Source organism: Vitis riparia, chromosome 13, assembly GCF_004353265.1.
Source record: "Vitis riparia cultivar Riparia Gloire de Montpellier isolate 1030 chromosome 13, EGFV_Vit.rip_1.0, whole genome shotgun sequence".
NCBI classification, from domain to species: domain Eukaryota; kingdom Viridiplantae; phylum Streptophyta; class Magnoliopsida; order Vitales; family Vitaceae; genus Vitis; species Vitis riparia.
The window spans coordinates 1,951,163-1,968,750 of NC_048443.1; the positions used below are offsets into that span (position 1 = coordinate 1,951,163).

At 36.4% G+C, this 17,588-nt stretch overlaps 2 protein-coding genes across 2 annotated transcripts; both read right to left on the reverse strand.

Moving 5' to 3' along the window:
• Positions 1-165: 165 nt before the first annotated feature.
• Positions 166-3,025, reverse strand: LOC117928944 (chaperonin-like RbcX protein 2, chloroplastic). Its single transcript, XM_034849087.1, has 5 exons — positions 2,255-3,025; positions 1,593-1,684; positions 1,073-1,130; positions 703-768; positions 166-465 (listed from the first exon to the last, which is right to left on the reverse strand). Exons 1-5 carry the CDS (start codon positions 2,594-2,596, stop codon positions 343-345), a joined length of 681 nt encoding a protein of 226 aa, XP_034704978.1. The 5' UTR covers positions 2,597-3,025; the 3' UTR covers positions 166-342.
• A 626-nt stretch (positions 3,026-3,651) lies between these two features.
• Positions 3,652-12,290, reverse strand: LOC117928943 (cellulose synthase A catalytic subunit 3 [UDP-forming]). Its single transcript, XM_034849086.1, has 15 exons — positions 12,034-12,290; positions 11,358-11,524; positions 10,804-10,999; positions 10,113-10,324; positions 9,912-10,029; positions 9,618-9,819; positions 8,994-9,260; positions 8,496-8,841; positions 8,258-8,395; positions 7,754-7,879; positions 7,437-7,649; positions 6,959-7,223; positions 6,201-6,403; positions 5,184-5,534; positions 3,652-4,616 (listed from the first exon to the last, which is right to left on the reverse strand). Exons 2-15 carry the CDS (start codon positions 11,379-11,381, stop codon positions 4,032-4,034), a joined length of 3,246 nt encoding a protein of 1,081 aa, XP_034704977.1. The 5' UTR covers positions 11,382-11,524; positions 12,034-12,290; the 3' UTR covers positions 3,652-4,031.
• Positions 12,291-17,588: the final 5,298 nt, after the last annotated feature.

Here is a 17,588-nt window from a genome sequence, read left to right on the forward strand (position 1 = left end):
AATAATGTAATGACCTTAAGGATTGAATATTTCAAGTGTTGTAATAATTAAAAATATTTTTTGAAATCACTCTCAAACGACTTAATTAGAAATTGAAATTCGAGTATTTAAAAAAACCTTAAAAAAATTTAAAATCATAAATTTATACAAAATCGGATGCGGGTATTTAATTAAAAAAAAAAAGAGGCATGTTATAACTTAAACTAAAATCTTCTCCCCCTCGAAGAAAGGTTTTTACAATGGAGATTTGTAATCTTATATGTACAAATTGAAGAATTCCATATATAGCATTACTCATTCCATATGGCAGACTAACACTAAATAGATTCAGCAAAATACACCTCATCCAATTTTCTCTGTATTTGTATCATCAGATGGCCACACAATAGTCTCCATTAGGCGTTCCCGCATCAACTCCAAGTTCTGATCTGATATTTCCTTGTATATTTCTGCGTGATTGCATTTCTAGCCATCCAAACACACAAAAGAAAATTTGGGTCAGCCTCCAAGGGCCTAATTGATGACATCTTTTGAAACCGTCTTTCTTAAAAGAACAAAATTTTATTTCAGACCTCAAATCTGAAAAGCAATTCTCTTGATTTATAACATACATTGTGCAAAATGTAAAAGTTTCTAAAGTATTACTTTCAGTCACAAATTTATCAATCCGGTGTCAAAAAGCTTAATTCAAGATTTTCCTACCTTAATCCATTTTCCATAGAGGTGCAATCGGGTTATCATAACTCTTTCAGCAAGTTCTTGCTTTTCCTGGAAACATAGTGAAAGAATAGTCATGAAATATTGTTTTTTAGTTAGTATTTGATAAGTACTTTTTTTGTTTTTGACAACAATAATTGTTATCGAGTATTATGCATTGTCATTTATGAGAACAAATATCACAACAATTTTGAAAGTAGAAAGAAAGGATGGTCATGAAATATCGTTTTAGGGTAAATATCTGATAAGTACTTTTCTTTCTTTTGAAAGCAGTAATTGCTACTAGGTACCATGCATTTTCGTTTATGAAAACAGATATCAGAACAATTTTGAAAGCAGAATATGAGGAAACTACCTTTCCAAGGGTCTGAATGAAACGCTTTCTATCTCCAGGCTTATTTGCTGCGACGAAGCTGCCATGACAGGGAACAAAGCAAGACCCGAAAGAGTTAATAGAGTTGAGTGTCAAATGATTGATTTTTGCATAATTGGAAACCTGAGTTTTGATTTGGATATCAAAATGATTGTAAAAGCAGCTTGAAGAAAGAATTATCCTTCTAAATTCTCATGTTCTTGGGAAAATTTTCTAGCCTTGGATGTTCATATTGTTGGTGAGAAAACAGAGGAGAAAGACCGAGAATTGGAATCTAACAACACCCATTTCAATTAAAAATAGGAAAGTGTTTTAAAAAACAGTTATTAAACAGACTAACAATGCGTTTGGGAGTGATTCTAGAAAGCGTTTTTAACATTTCTAACACTTTAATGATAAATTTTTTTAAGTATTATAAATATTAGAAGTGTTTCATAGAATCACTACCAAACGGGTTCTAACATTTCAGGAACCAAAAATGCAAAGACAACGATCCACTTACTTGTAGAACCATGTGTACTCTGTTGGGTTCATCTCATAAAGCTGGTTAAGAACAGTCCTTACAGCCTTAAATGTGAAGTAGTTTTGTATTTGCTGCAAAGCAGATTATTTTCAGTGAAGCTAAACTCCATGACAGTAATGGAACAACTAGCCTAAGAATGAGAATAATCAACTGACACCTGAAGATTATCAAATTCTCATGGAACTAAACATGAACAATTCAAAAGGCTTTAGATTTTCCAAAAACAAAGAGTCTAGCATTGAGAACTGCCAACAAACACCGATTCCAAAACTACTCAAGAGGCTAATATGCAGGGAGCGCTACTGTCAAGGCAATTTCTGATACAAACTCAAGAACATCAACAACAAAATAGTAGTCTACATTAAGCTTATTTGAAATGAAGAACTCACTGTGAAGAATTCATCATTCTGAGAGAAACATCATGGTCAGTGTGTTATGGACAAATACCAAACTCAATATGGGTCTCTTTCAATTGATTCTAAGAGAAAGGAGCTTCTAGTCTGAGAAATGCAGAACATTTAGGGACAATATGCTGGTCTTCCACACAAGAAAATTGGTAATTTGCATGCACAAGAATCATAAAAAGCCACATAATATTCAATTTTGTTAAAAATAGGATGTTTGCAGAGGAGTTTACTCACCTTCTTGACATCATTAAAGGTGTCCTCATACTGTCCACCGAGCTCATCAACGATACTGAGGTGGTTCCCAAGCTTCCGCTGCTTCCTGGAACACCGATTGGCAATATGTGAAAGCATCTTGGTGGACAACCGCCACTCATACCAGGCGTCTATGAAAGAACTGCTCAAGTCCAGTGACCCAGGCCTCCATAACTGCTTCTTTGCTATCAAGTTTCTGTACAACCCCGAATCCCCACTGCTCTTGACATTCAGATTAGACAAAGATAATGAGTCCAAGCATAAATAAGGGCAGGAATACGACTCTGCAAATGAGGAACTGCTAATCAATATAGCTCCAACCATTCTCCAACAGAGAAAGAAAATCTTCAAGATGACAACAAAATATATTTTTTGATTCTGCAGTTCAGATCAAAATAAGAGACACTCAGTAGAGAAATACTATCAAAATTTGAGAATTTAACACCAAAAAATCAAAATGGGAAGAACAGCAGTAAGAAACTAGGCTTTGATGACACCTACTATTAAGAGAAATATCCAGAGGGTGTTCTGAGAGCTCTCAACTCTCACCAGTCAATTTTCTGAGGTCCAAATACTTTTCTAGTGATTAGGTGGCTCATGTGCCACGTGTTGGAATCAATTTGGCTAGGCAGTAACATATCAAAGATTTCCCAATGCCTTAAATTCACTGGAATGAATTTTCTAGGGAAAACAAGGTGAGATTCCAAATGCAGACAACATGAGATTCTGGGGATTTACTGGCCAAGAAAGTAGTGTGCCAAACAGAAAAATACCATGCTCTGAAGTAGGGTCAGTTGGCTTCTTGGGGTCCCCTACAAGTAGCCCTGTGGTTTCTATAATCCTGTGGACGGTCTCAAATGTTCAATTTCAATCCCCAATCGTCATGCGCCATATGGCTAGGATCATTCTACAGGGCATGAAACCAAATGCCCATAATGGAAGTAAAGCATATGAACAATAGCATTAAATAAAAATTTTGGATAGTTGCCATCTCTTAAGATTAAAAGAAGCTGTATGCTTAGGTCTTACACAGCACATGATGCATTAACAAAAGCATTAAATTTGTGCCTTGTGATGCATGCAGCTAGCTAGTTCATTGAAGTATCTGTTCTAAAAGTACCCTGCTGTCATAATATGACCAAAAAGAATCTCTCTAGCCAAACAACCTTTACAAATATGAAATCTAGTTTTTATCAATGTACTCAAATGATTCAACCTCCAAATTTCCATCCCATAACAATCCAAGCTCAGGATCATCAACAGAGTTGCTATAACCATTTCATAATGAGTACAAGCTCTATTTAGTGGTTGTAGTCAATCCCATCGTAAAATTGGACAGGGTAAAGAATAACATACGAGTAACAGATGAAATCACAATCTGGAGTTGCACAGAAAGAGCATTATAATTGAATGGTAAGGAGAAAACATGCATTAAGTTACATGATTGCTTCTGGTCTTGACAAATAAATACACAAGAAAAGGTAATTGCTGTGGCACAGTCTGTTCAGATACTTTACGCAACAACAGAGTTTATCTTTTGAAAGACAAACGTTATAGTCACTCATGGAACAACAAATGAATTTGACCAAACCTATATTCTGCACATGATGTAAACTTCACATGGACAAAAGAAGTCCACAACCAAACAGGTACAGCAGAAACATGAGAGATTCCGTAACTCCCACCTCCTCTTCTCTCACATATAGTACAGAGAGAAGAAACAGATGTTGAGGTTTTCATTGTTTCAGTTGTCTTCCCTCTAGCAGTTGATACCACACTGCTCAACATCTGGGCCAGTGACTCTAGTGGTGAAGGGATCAATTCTGACCCATAACAACGAGAAAATGGAAGCAAGGAGAATCGACCAGACAACAACAATAGTGGGTGTTCGGTTCTGGCGTCCCATCAGACCTTTGAGGAAGGGATAGAGATGAACGATCACCCAGAAGGCAAAGAAGAGCTTGCCAAAGAGTGGACCCCATGACTGGTAGCCACTGTTGATGGCATAGGAGATCCCTGCAACAACACCCACCAAGTTGATTATGAGGAGCGTTGTGGGTGGGATGAGAAGAGTTGTCCATTTAAACATGTAGAGTTCAGCAAAATCCCCGTCTTCATCCGAAGCCTTGGAGGTGACAGTGAAGTTGGTATCAATTCCAGCAAGTACTTTCAGCAGGCCTTGGAAAACAGCAAAAAGATGAGCAGACACGCCACCAATAACCCAAAACTGCTCATTTCTCCACCATTCATCGATTCCAACACCACTCCATCTCATCTCCAATATACCGGTAGCAAAGATGGAAAGGAAGAGGGATATAAACCAAATACTTGCAATGTTACTGATCTGTGCAATAATGAGCAATGGCAGTATTAGTATGCATTCATTATTCATGGCATGCATGCATTGCCAAAAGCATGGAAAAACATAATCCCCGGGGCCAGGACACCCCCTTCTTAAGGATAAAAAGGTTCAACATTAGTTTGTTTTCATAGATCACAGGTACACAAACAGCCGTGTCAGAGATGATTGCCCTCTTTTTCAAGATTTGTATTGTTCAAACTAAACATTCACTACTAACAACTTTTAGAAGATGGCAATTTTCAATCATGACCTGCAATTGAATTGGATCCTCAATAGTTAGCTATTCGATGATAATTCCTGATCCACCAATTAAAGCATGCCATCTCATAGTTCTTCGGGAAATCTTCAGTCCATGTAGTGAAAACAGACATTTTTTTATCATCAACCAAATTGACTACAATTACCGAAGTAACACTAAATGGCATACTGTATGGGTAGGACAGGAGATATTCCACATAGGCCGACTCTTTAAGAACAGTGCCCCCCCAAGAATAAGGTAGTAATAGAACTACTTTAAGTTTTAATAGAGCTTATGGTGATATAACGAACCTGTGGAATAATGAACTTTCCAGTAAGCAAACAAACAGCTGGCAGAGTGCAGTAAACAAGAAGAGGGATGGCAGTGATTGGATAAATGGTGGTGTTTACATATGCGAATCTCTCAAGCCATTTTAGCCTTCCACCATAACCATACCAGATAGGACAGTGCCGACTGAAAAGAATTTCCACAGAACCCAGGGCCCATCGAAGCACTTGGTTCAGACGATCTGAAAGATTAATAGGGGCAGACCCTTTGAAGGCCGGGCGCTTGGGCATGCAGTAAATAGATCTCCAACCACGAGCATGCATCTTGAATCCTGTAAGAATATCTTCTGTGACAGACCCATATATCCATCCTATCTGCAGAGCCACAGATAAATATTTGTTACTTGTATGCAAAAGCCAATGTCTGCTTTTTGAGAGTGAGGTTGATTTTTGGAAGTACGAGTTTGCACTTTCTACTAAAAACAAAGTCCCGTCTTTCAAATGAAATGCTGATTTCCAATGCATGACACCAGAATGAGAATGCAGTAAAACTTTCCAAGGCAGTTAAAAGAAGGAATGGGCTGACAAAATAATTTAAGGTCCAAAAATAATTTCATAGAAAACAAGCCAAACAAAGAACAAAAGGTTTTGTTCTTTTACTTGATTCTCTGAGCAGCCACACAGACCATATGAGAAAATAGTAAGTTCTCTTTCTCATCTATTCAAACAACATCAGCTAATGAGAAAGAACATTCACTAGAAAGTCAAGTTCACACCCCAAATAGCCAAAGCAAAAGAAATATGTTACTAAAGCAACCATGAAATGTGGTCACTTATCTAGGAAGGCTAGAATGTTCAATAACCATGTTTTCAATTTATTAACACAGGCCACATGCAGGTTCATCCCTAAATTATTGGTCCAGCCTTTCAGGCAATGTCTTGTGATCCCATGAAACAAGATTTTCTTGATGGAACTGTGTAATGGCATTAAACTGAAAGCAACAAGAAAACTAAAGAATTGAATATAAGAAAACAGCATACCTCACGTCCCCATTCTGTTTTATCCTCGTATCCACAGCTGATAACATGAATGGCCTCTTTAAGAAGTGTTTCTGGGGCTGCAGATTGAGGGACACCACCATTCTCCATAAGTGTAGAGGCAACAAAAACAGCAGACTGACCAAACCTTTTTTCCAGGCTCATTTGTGACATTAACAGTGACTTCTCATCATCAAATCCAGCACCTATTTTGAAAATGAGTAAGGGATGATGAGTGCCACATCCAGTAAAATAAATATTTCCAAAAACTGATAAATGTCTCAAAACCAATACAATTGCTCAAGAAATCCATGCTATCACTATCTAGGCATAAATATGCGGATTTTCTTTGTGGAAAGGGTTTGATGATCTCTTGCACAGAATCTTGTACATACCCATGCAGGGACCAATCAGGTACTGCTAAATCAATCAAGGAAAAAAAAGTAGAAAAAATGTGCAAATCAAAAAGAGAGACACAAAACACATGGAGCAATATTTGCAGTGCAGCATATTAACATTAGAAAAATCTTTTAATTACCCTGGAAAGTCAATCAAAATTATTGTTTGAAATGGGAGGAACTAGAAAAATAGTGTGCTGGAGCCAAGTCAATATCCATGCCGACTTGATCAGTTTAGCATTCAGGCACTGTTTAAGTATCATTGCTACATGATCTACAGAATCGAAGGATAACTTAATATAACCAACATTTTCACCTGGCAGATCTATCAAGGATATAAAGAACGGAAAATAAGAACTGTACCTTCAACACCCTCCTCTATATCCTCTAGATTGAAAATTGGCACAGTGGGGTCTACATGCTTGCTAGATTTCTTCTTGTCTGAGCCCTTCTTACTGGATTTTGAACCCTTCTTTCTTGATCCACCACAGCATAAAGAAAACACCCCTGGTTTTTTATGCTTAGGTTTGATAGGGGGCTCATAACCATATAAAGCAGTTCTATTGAAGACGCATCCAGTTCCCACATAAACAGGGCCTTGAATACCATCCAAACCTCTCAAGTTTATCTGAAATGCAGAAAAGGGAAAGAAATGACAATGTCAGCAATATGGCACACAAAAAGATAACAAATAAGTTTATATAGTTTCTCGACCTGCTTGAATCTTCATTAAATCACTAACATACCATATCACACATGCAAGTAGGTTGTCGATCACACTAAAAAAAATTATAGAAATACTGTAAGCACACAATCATAATGAAGGAACAAAATAACTTACATCAAAGAAAACAGTATTACGGTTGGCATATCGATCATTTCTATCAATACCATCAAACCTCTGTGGAAACTGAACATAACAAACTGATTTCCCAAGGTTTGGATCCATCAAAAAACACATAGCTTCCCTCAATGCCTTGCTGTTGTTTATGTAGTGATCACAATCAAGATTCAACAAGAAGGGTCCATTAGTTAGAACAGCTGATACTCGAACCTGCAAGAGAGTAACAGAAATCATGAGAGGTGAATAGTTAAATAATTATTTTGTATATCTAGATATATGGAATAAGCTTCAATATGTAATAGTTAATTACGCACAAGTGCATTCATAGCACCGGCTTTCTTGTGATGTTGGAAGCCAGGACGCTTTTCACGAGAAACATAGACTAACCGAGGCAGCTCATTACCCTCGGTATCGAGCCCTCCACTTTGACCTAAGAAAACCTGCAAACAATGAAATATATTCAATCTTAGGACAAAGTAGTACCACTGCAAGGAAGCAAAATAAGTAAAAACTTGCAGTTCGACGTTCCAAAGGAACGCAACCCAAAAGACAGAAAAAATCCTAGAATAGAATAAAGGAGCAAGCTCATACATGACACTGCAGGAGGAAACTCACAGAAGGGGAAAAAAGGTATACCAGACAAAAAGTGAAGACATGAACAATATCAAACTTATATGCACTTGTTCTATGGGCTTGCACAGGAAAAATTATTAAGGATCATAAACATTTTCAAAACCAAGCCACAAATAGTGATTTCAGGTAACCATTCAGTAGTCATCTTCATCATAATTAGATCTCTAGGCATGAGAAGAGGGTACCTGGATCATTCCTGGATGATCCCTGGTATTATTTCCAGGCCATGGTGTACCATCCTGCATGATCCATCCTTCTTCAGGAATCTTTTGTGCTTTTGCAACGAGCCCATTGACACGAACCTTAAATTCTTCATACTCTCTCTGCAAGAAAATGCTAAGGAGTCAATAAAAGAATGCACTTAAAAAACAAGAAACACATTAACCAAGTCCATCTGTAAAGCATGTATCTTAAACCTCTTACTTTCATAGCCCTGCGGTCTTTGACAAATGATGGCTGAACTTTATCCTTCAGGTAGTCAATCTTCAGTGCAAAGTACCATTCTGGGGCCCGTGGCTCAATGCTATACTTTTTGCAGAAAGGAACCCATTTTCGTGCAAATTCTGATGTTTCAGATAAAGCTTCAAATGTCAACATAGCCGCTCCATCGTCAGAGACATAACAAGAAACCTTGTCAACTGGGTAGTCAACAGCAAGAATGGACAAGACGGTATTTGCTGTTACAAGAGGTGGCTCCTTTAAAGGGTCCACAGTACTGACAAATATGTCAACAGCAGCTAACTGTGAGGGCTCTCCTTCTCGGTCATATCTAGTCATATGAAATTAAAATCAATATGCTAATTTTGAGAGAATTGAAACTCAAAGTCAAAGGAAGTACTTGAAAGTTGAAAGATGTGAACGAGGACAAACAAACTACTCAGCAAAATAAAAGACTAAGTTGGTGGAGGGAAATTGCCTTACCTTAGAGCGAGCCTGTCAAGATATGTTTCACGGTTTACTGGGAGCCATTTTGGGAACTGATCCAATATCCAGGACATTGCAAACCAAATCTCACATATCACAGATAGCAGCCACAGAGGATATGCATCATTCACAGGATTTGTTATCCGGTAGTGCAAGAAAATTGAGAGAATAATCAGCCGCAGAATAATGACCATCCTGTAAGGATTTATCCTAGATGATGGAATAGAAACCTTCCTTGAGAGAGGCTGCCGAGCTTCATCATTTCTGCACAATTAAAAGGGCAAGCATACGAAAATTAGCCTCTTCTAACACTGAAATTAAAAAGTAAATAATAAGATATGGAACCTAAATTTAGAAAAGAAGGATTCCGTAAGTATTTATAATTGACACATTGAACTACAGAAAACAACGATTAGGAATCACCAAGGAAAGCCAAAATAATAAACATTCTAAGCATTCCGTGACATCATGAACTGTCCTATAAAGCTAACGTGATTTAAGTACCCAATTTGAGAATTGAGTTTTCCATCGACTGGCACCAAGAACCACGTAAAAGCAAGGTTGACTACAACCACAAAAATCAAGCAAAAGTTTATTGAATTTAATCAAGTGGAAACCTACAGGAGAGAGTCATCCACAAGCACATCAGTGCTTGCATCAATATCTCCAGCTCCTCTGCCTTCAGAAGCGGCATGGCCAGTGCTCAGTGGAACAACATTCTTCTCCTGCTTCATCTTCCAGCCATCAACCCTCTCTTTCCAGGCTACGTTGCCTAATCCTGGTGAACCAAACTCCCTCACTGGATCCGTGATTCTAATATTAGCTACAAAACAAAATTATCAACAAACTAAATCAATATCAGAAAGAAATGAGCAAATTCATGAAAGGTGTGTTAAATGAGAAAGAGGGAAATACGTGATTGATTGACATCTCCTGTGTATGGGAGGGGGTGTATACGTTTCCCTCCTCCACCAACTCCAGGAGATGCCATAGAAAGACGCTCGGGTGAAGCAGCAGACAGCTCTCCTGAAACCTATGATCAAAAGCACAGTATAAAATGTTAATTTTGTTTCAGATTTACTGAAACAAAAAAAGAACAGCATGCCAAAAACTTACATCCATTCCATTTGTGAGCAAGGGAATGTGATTGTGAGAAACCTCTCTATCGTAGTTTGTATCCTCCCCTCGTCCATATGTCATTTGCCAGCTCAACATGCGCTCAGCTATCTTCTGCTTCTGGTTTTGATCTTCCGAAGAGTAGTTGATATCAGCGACAACATCATCAACATCACCATCCTCTTCTCCGTCACCACGAATAGCAGGGCTTCCTGGAATCAAGCACAAAGCACAACCATTCATACCCACACTGACTGATTCAAAAGCAAAAATATATATATGCCCATTGAGAGAACCAATACGAGTTTGAGAGCTACTTGGGACGAACCATTAAATGAGTTGGTAAGCAAGGAGTACCAACAAAAGTTGGCTAAAATTTTAGAGAAGGTTCTGAGAAAAATAAAACAAAATTTTCACAATACAAGAATAAAAACAAGTCAAGGACAGCTGGGTAGGTGGGAGTGGGGGGAAAGAGAACAGGACTGTTTGAGCACAAGTTCTTCCGAAAGAAAATCCAGAACATTCAACAATTTCCAATGTGTTTCATGAGCATCACAAACTAATGAATATCATGCAACAAAATAAGGCTATGCACAAAATGTCAAACAATCATCTCAAATAATTAAATCTACTTATTTTCCTTCTATCTGATCAACTGATATGGGCACAATATTTATCATATTCAACCGACCTTTATGCCTCTTGTATCTGGTTTTGCATTGAGGGCAAGACTGATTCCCGTCTTTCCTCTCATACTCGTAGCAGGGCCTGCATACAGGAAATGCACAAACATCGCAAGCAATAAAGGGCTCACCATCTACAGTCTTGCCAACATTATCACCACAGATCTGGCAAACCTGACCACCCAGGCCCTTCAAGGACTTGGCCTGCATAATCATGTCTCACAATTCATAAACCATATCGATTTTGCGAATTTTCAGTCTGTAAATCAATTAGCCACTAACCCATCCAGAAAGTAAAAACCAAAAACAAAAATGTAGATAAATCAATCAAGAGCTTAAACGTGGAATAAATCAATGCTGCTTGAATCTTTCGTTATTAAAAAGCCAGGGAACAAAAACTTGCAAAGAAATGAACCTAATAATTTTTTAGTTCAGTGGAGGATAGATTTTTCAAACCATGAGATACAAGGGTTCCCCTTTTTTTTCTTTGGGTTTTGTCAACTTTCTGATCAACAAGCAGAGGGTAAGTGCATAATCTGAAAGGATGTTGTAAAATACTAACCCCAGATTCTCCTTCAGAGTCCATTGCCACCTGATCTTCTCTTTGCTCAGATGTGAAATGCCTCTGTTTCAGCGAGATCTATGCATGCCTGAGAACTTCAAAGCCTCCTCAAAAGCAAGTTTTTTCCCCGAAAATTGCTCAAGTGTCGACCCAGATCTCGGGACCACCTGAAAAAAGGTAATGAGAATCAGCTTTCCTTCTTCAAGAAGTAACATCCACACTAGCTAATTGCTTCATAGTTCCGTTTGGTGGCTAAGAAAACTGAAGACAAGAAAAAACCCAACTTGGCTAAGCTCGTTACTGGCATTAGCCTCGTCTGAATAGAAAGAATAATGAAAAATCTAGCTTTCAAATTTGAAATTTCTCTCCTTGTCCATCATTTTCCCAACAATCAAACAGAAAACCAGCAAATTGACAACAACAAACCCAGCTTCCAAAACTCAAAGTTCCCTCTTTTTGCAACATTTCCCATTAACCAAACAGAAAATCATCGAAAATAACAAAAAAAAAACACAACACAAAACTCAGTTGACTGGACATATTTGGTCTCCCATTACCCAAATTTCTCACCACCCCAACACTCTTGCCCCAGGACCAACCGATCAAAAAAAAAGAAAATAAAAGAAAAACCATCAAAATCAACAACAAAACAACCCAAAACCCCCCAGAAAATCACCTCAAAACTCCAATTCTCCTCTAATCCTCAAGGAACCCAAACGAATTCCTCAAAAACAGACCCCAACTGACGAAATCGGAGCCAGATCTCGACGAACCCACGAAAAATGAAGCCCAAAACTCCAAAACCACCGACACCCAGTTGGAAGGCGATAATGTAGAGGAAGAAAATAAAGAGGACAATATGAGTAAATGGGGAATGAGAGAGCTATTTCTCTCTCCACACGCTCTCTCTCTATTATGTGAAAGTATACAAATATATACGGGGATTATGCTAATTTGAATAAAGATTATCACTCTGGAATAGGACGAGAGGGCAAGAGAGAGAAAAGGAAGAGTAAGAAAGCGACGTCGCAGCTGTAAGCTGAGCCTGAGAGTGAGAAAGTCTCCACCGACAGATGGAGAAAGAGGTGAATTCCATAGGAGACAACTGGACTCCGTGTCTTTTCTTATCCTTCTTCCGTATTAAATGGAATTTTTATTAAATCCACAAAATATATAATCCAACCAAAAATAATTTTATGTAGTATATAGTATATGCTCACTCTAAGTTCTGCTTGGTTAGGTACTGTTTGGTAGGTCGAATATGACATGGGATCTCATTTCATGTTATCTCATTATTTATCTTATACGACGTTGAATCGATATAATAAATTATGAGATATATTATTCATTTTTTTATTTTATATAGAATATGTTAATTTCATGCTAAGATATGAGACATGCATATCTCATATATCATGAAATTATTTTTTTATTTTTTATATATATTCATTTTGTAAAATAAAATTTTTATTATTAACTAAATTTATAGCAAAAAATTATAAAATAATATTAATACATTATATATAAATTATTTGTATATATTAAATAACATAATATAAAAATTATTTATAAAATTTAAATATTTTAGTTACAAATATTATTAAATATGAGATAAATTCATTTTTTAAAATAGAAAATATTGGAGTATGATATAATTTTATTTCACATATTAAAAATATTATATATTTCATATGATTTTTATTTATTTTATAAATTAAATATTAATATGATATAATGTATCTCATTTGATATACTTCCGTAAAATATCGTGTCCATACGATATATTACCTTAAATTATTTTATTTAAAATAAATTTTCTATGATATTTATCTTATCCCATAAATCAAACGTAATCCAAGGGTTTAATGAACACTTAAGATGATTATGAGATTAAATAGATGGACATATTTTTCGATATCAAACAGACTCCTATAATACAAATAATGATCGATTATAATATACTTCATCTCGTGTAAATATTATTCGTTTTGATTTAATAAATTTGCACGTATTAAAATATTTTTATATAATTAAAAAAATTTATACATATATAATACTATAAATATTTTTTTTTCTTATTGAAGATACGATTTTACAAATCACCTTCAACTTTTGGAAATTAAAAAAATTGATTTTAAAATTCCGAGAAAATTACGAAAGAATCACTTTCGTAAATATGGATATATTCTAAAGCAAAAGAACTTTCATTTTTGTTTACTATATGATATATAGATTCATTACTTCACACACCCATTAATTGCTTTTTAATTTGAAATTTGAAGAATGGATAGGTTGGTCCATGCAAGGCTTCAACTAATTGAGCTGATATTTAGAGTCCTTCACCCATTCTATAATGCAATGAGCTGTTTGATGTTGACTTCTTCCTTTTGCTTCTTGTCTTTTTCTTCCACCACAAATGCAGTGTCCGTTGGTTTATTGTCTTGCCTAAAAAACCCATCTTCTATAGATGAGCCAAACAGGGCATAACATGTCTAGCTAAAATATTAAAGTAAAAAAAAAAAAAAAAAACAATTATAGGAAGTTGGTCATTGTGACATTCATATTTTCTTACTATCATATGGTTACTTCAATAAGATGTATATATATATAGATATAATTAATTAATTTAAGTAGTTTAGTTTGGTTTAGATGTCACATTCGTATTGTCTATTCTAATCAATGAATGCATTCAATTTATTATTTCATTAATTAAATTTGACAAGCCCATTTAAATCACTTTTAGTATTTTATAAATAAATACTTGATCGGTGATTCTAATAAAAACATTTAAAAAAAATATTTTTATTAAAAATACTTTAAGTAAAAACACGATCAAACTCACTTTAATAATGAAGGCAGATTAGTCGGTGTCGTATTACATCTTGATAATGAAAATGCTCGTATATTATTTCATCTATCAAAACTTTAAAACAATTTTTTATTGGGTATTTCTAGATTGAATTCAATAAATTCATAATTGCAATTTTTGTTATGAAATGTTTTTTTTTTAAGGGTCAAGTTAGATTTAATTATTTTTGGGTGTGGGACATAAAAGTGAAGCTTTAGGGTTGGAAAATATTGAATATTATTTGGTGGGTGGTTGACATTTGGTCATGTGGGTAATGTGTATTTTTATTTTAGATGATTTGAATTTGTCGGCAGCACCCTCATTGCCTTGTTAGCCTTTTTTTTCCTTTCAATTATTATTTTGGGTATGAGATTTTGAGAGCTCCGTTTCACCAAGATGTCTTTCTTTCTAATTTGAAAAGATTTGAGTAAATACTTAAAAAAAAAAAAAAAAAAAAAAAAGGAGGTGTGGTGATTACTACCCAAAAGTGCCATTTTACACCTTTAAGTCATTATGTTTTAAGCACTTTTGTGTAGTAATTCTTCACCTTTATTCCAATTGGCATGTTAAGGACCTAGCAATGACTTCTAATCATATTTGTGGCTAGTTTTAGTGTTTTGACATCTTTTTGGATCATTAAGACAAGCCAACCAAAGAAGAAAAGCAAAGAGAAGCAAGGAGGAAATCTGAAGTGAGCAGCTACAGTGTTCTTTGGCACTTTTGGAGCACTTCCCGAAGTCCATTTTTTACATGCTATATACCGTTTCGAAGCTCAAGAAGTCAAGAATCCAACGCTTCAAACCGTGCATGATTTGGAGCTGAAACGCGGAAGTTATGACTTTCGGAAGAGAACTGCTCCAGGTATGCGAAAATTTCGCATACCTTCTGAAGGGTATGCGAAATTCGCATACCTGTGCGAAATTCCTTCTGAGGTGTGCGAAATTCGCACACCCCCTCCCCTGTTTTGCCGACTTCACTTTAGATATTTTCTTAAGTTCTTTTGATGTAAATTTCCTTTCTTCTCCTTGTAGCAAGCCAATGAAAAGCTTTGCTTTTGTAAAAACTATATAAGGGGTGGAAATCACCTCTTGAAGACATGTAACACGGGTGTTGAGCTGAACACTTAGCAATATACAGAGCACTCTTATTTTCTATTTTCTCGTTACTATTTTCTCTTTCTTGGAAGCCAAACAAACTCTGAGGATGTTTTCTCAGAGGATGAGAGGCTAAACTCTTGGTTTCTTGGAGTGAAGGAAGCTAGGTGAAAAGTCCAGATGAAAAGTTGGAAAATTCTCGTGCATTAAATTCAGGTAGTTGAAGTTCATAAATGGCTTTTTAATCCAAAGTTTTGCTTTAAATCCCTTAGAATCACTTTGAATGGCCAATACATGGTAAGCTTCAGGTCTTTATGGATGCTTATTGCTAGATCCATATTAGTCCATTAGTTATCATGTACGAGCCATTGGAAAGTGGTTCAAGGTGAAGACCTATATAGTGTCTAAAGCCATTAATGGACCTTGACTACCATTTCTATTGATTTTTATGGATTAAATCTTCATTGTCAAACCTATACCGGTTCGGGAAATAACTATAGGTTAAATCCCCAATGCGAGGAGAAAAATCCGGAATTTTCCACTTTGCATTTTAAACTTGATCCTAGCAATCCTTAGCTCCGAGAAACTTTCTTTCTTCCATTTTTAATTAGTTTATGTTAATTTAGGTTCAAATACTTTCAAAACAAATTTTATTTTCTTTTTAAGCTTTAAGTTTTTGATAAAGGAAATCATTAAATTTAATTTCTAATCATGAGTATATCACTGGTAGAATGAAAACCCATCCCAGAGTTCGACCCTAGAGCCACTATACTATAGTAGCTTTGCTACACTAGTATGAGGTCATAGGTTTTATAAATGTTTTTGATTAAATGACCCGACTGGGAATCCATGCGAATCAAAAATGGCGCCGTTGCCGGGGATGGTGCCACAATACAGTGATACAACCTTTTAGAGGCTACTTGTGATTTTCATCACAAGTTTGGTGAATTCCTTTTTCACTAACTTTATTTCCTTTCTTTTAATTTTATTGTTTTTTTTTTTTTCTAACCTTAACTTTCTTCTAGTTTTCTTTTGTTTTAGTTGTTTTTGTTTTGTTTTCAGATAAGTAGAGATTTGTGCATGCCCTATTGGATTCGGGACCAAGAGGGAAGATTAGTAAGGATTGAGAATCCTCAAGACACAGAGTTGAATATCTGTGTAAACATCATGGACCCTCCACAAGAGGATCAGAATTCTCAACAAGGTCAAGGGGGGGGGGTAATCCAAATGCATATCTATCCATGAGGGATAGGATGCACCCACCAAGGATGAGTGCACCCTCATGCATAATACCTCCTCTTGAGCAGCTGATTATAAGGCCCCATATTGTGCCCCTTCTACCAAATTTCCATGGAATGGAGAGTGAGAATCCATATGCCCACATCAAGGAGTTTGAGGAGGTGTGCAATACCTTTAGAGAGGGAGGAGCTTCAATAGACTTGATGAGACTCAAGCTATTCCCTTTCACTTTGAAGGACAAGGCAAAAATATGGCTTAATTCTTTAAGGCCAAGGAGCATAAGGAATTGGGTTGATCTTCAGGCCGAGTTTTTGAAGAAATTTTTCCCCACCCATAGAACCAATGGGTTGAAGAGGCAAATCTCAAACTTTTCTGCTAAAGAAAATGAGAAATTCCATGAATGTTGGGAAAGGTATATGGAGGCTATCAATGCTTGTCCTCATCATGGCTTTGATACATGGCTCTTGGTGAGCTATTTCTATGATGGAATGTCTTCCTCCATGAAGCAAATTCTTGAAACCATGTGTGGGGGAGATTTTATGAGTAAGAATCCGGAAGAAGCCATGGATTTTTTAAGTTATGTATCTGAGGTAACAAGAGGATGGGATGAGCCCAACTCAAAGGAATTGGGAAGGATGAAAGCTCCTATGAATCCAAAGGGTGGATTGTACATGTTAAGTGAAGACATGGACATGAAAGCTAAAGTGGCAACAATAGCAAGGAGGTTGGAAGAACTTGAGTTGAAAAGATGCATGAAGTTCAAGCCATTTCCGAGACTCAAGCCCATGCCATGCCATGCACTATTTGCCAATCATGTGATCATGTGGTAGATGAGTGTCTAACTATGCCAGCTGTGAGGGAGATGTTAGGTGATCAAGCCAATGTTGTGGGGCAATTTAGGCCTAACAACAATGCACCTTATGGAAACACCTATAATTCAAGCTGGAGAAACCATCCAAATTTTTCTTGGAGACCAAGACCACCTCCATACCAACCACAAGCCCAAATTCAAGCACCTCAACAAACCTCTTCAGTGGAGCAAGCCATGGC

Bases quoted from the DNA above. Each gene is read 5' to 3' on its own strand.
- LOC117928944 (XM_034849087.1), bottom strand. From the start codon at position 2,596: ATGGTTGGAGCTATATTGATTAGCAGTTCCTCATTTGCAGAGTCGTAT. The intron at 1,685-2,254 runs GTGAGTAAACTC...TCTGCTTTGCAG, and splicing joins CCTTTAATGATGTCAAGAAG to CAAATACAAAACTACTTCAC. The intron at 466-702 runs GTAGGAAAATCT...TTGGATGGCTAG, and splicing joins TCTATGGAAAATGGATTAAG to AAATGCAATCACGCAGAAAT.
- LOC117928943 (XM_034849086.1), bottom strand. From the start codon at position 11,381: ATGGACTCTGAAGGAGAATCTGGG. The intron at 9,261-9,617 runs GTAGGTTTCCAC...TTAATTGTGCAG, and splicing joins CTTGTGGATGACTCTCTCCT to AAATGATGAAGCTCGGCAGC. The intron at 8,842-8,993 runs GTAAGGCAATTT...TCATATGACTAG, and splicing joins CTTGACAGGCTCGCTCTAAG to ATATGACCGAGAAGGAGAGC.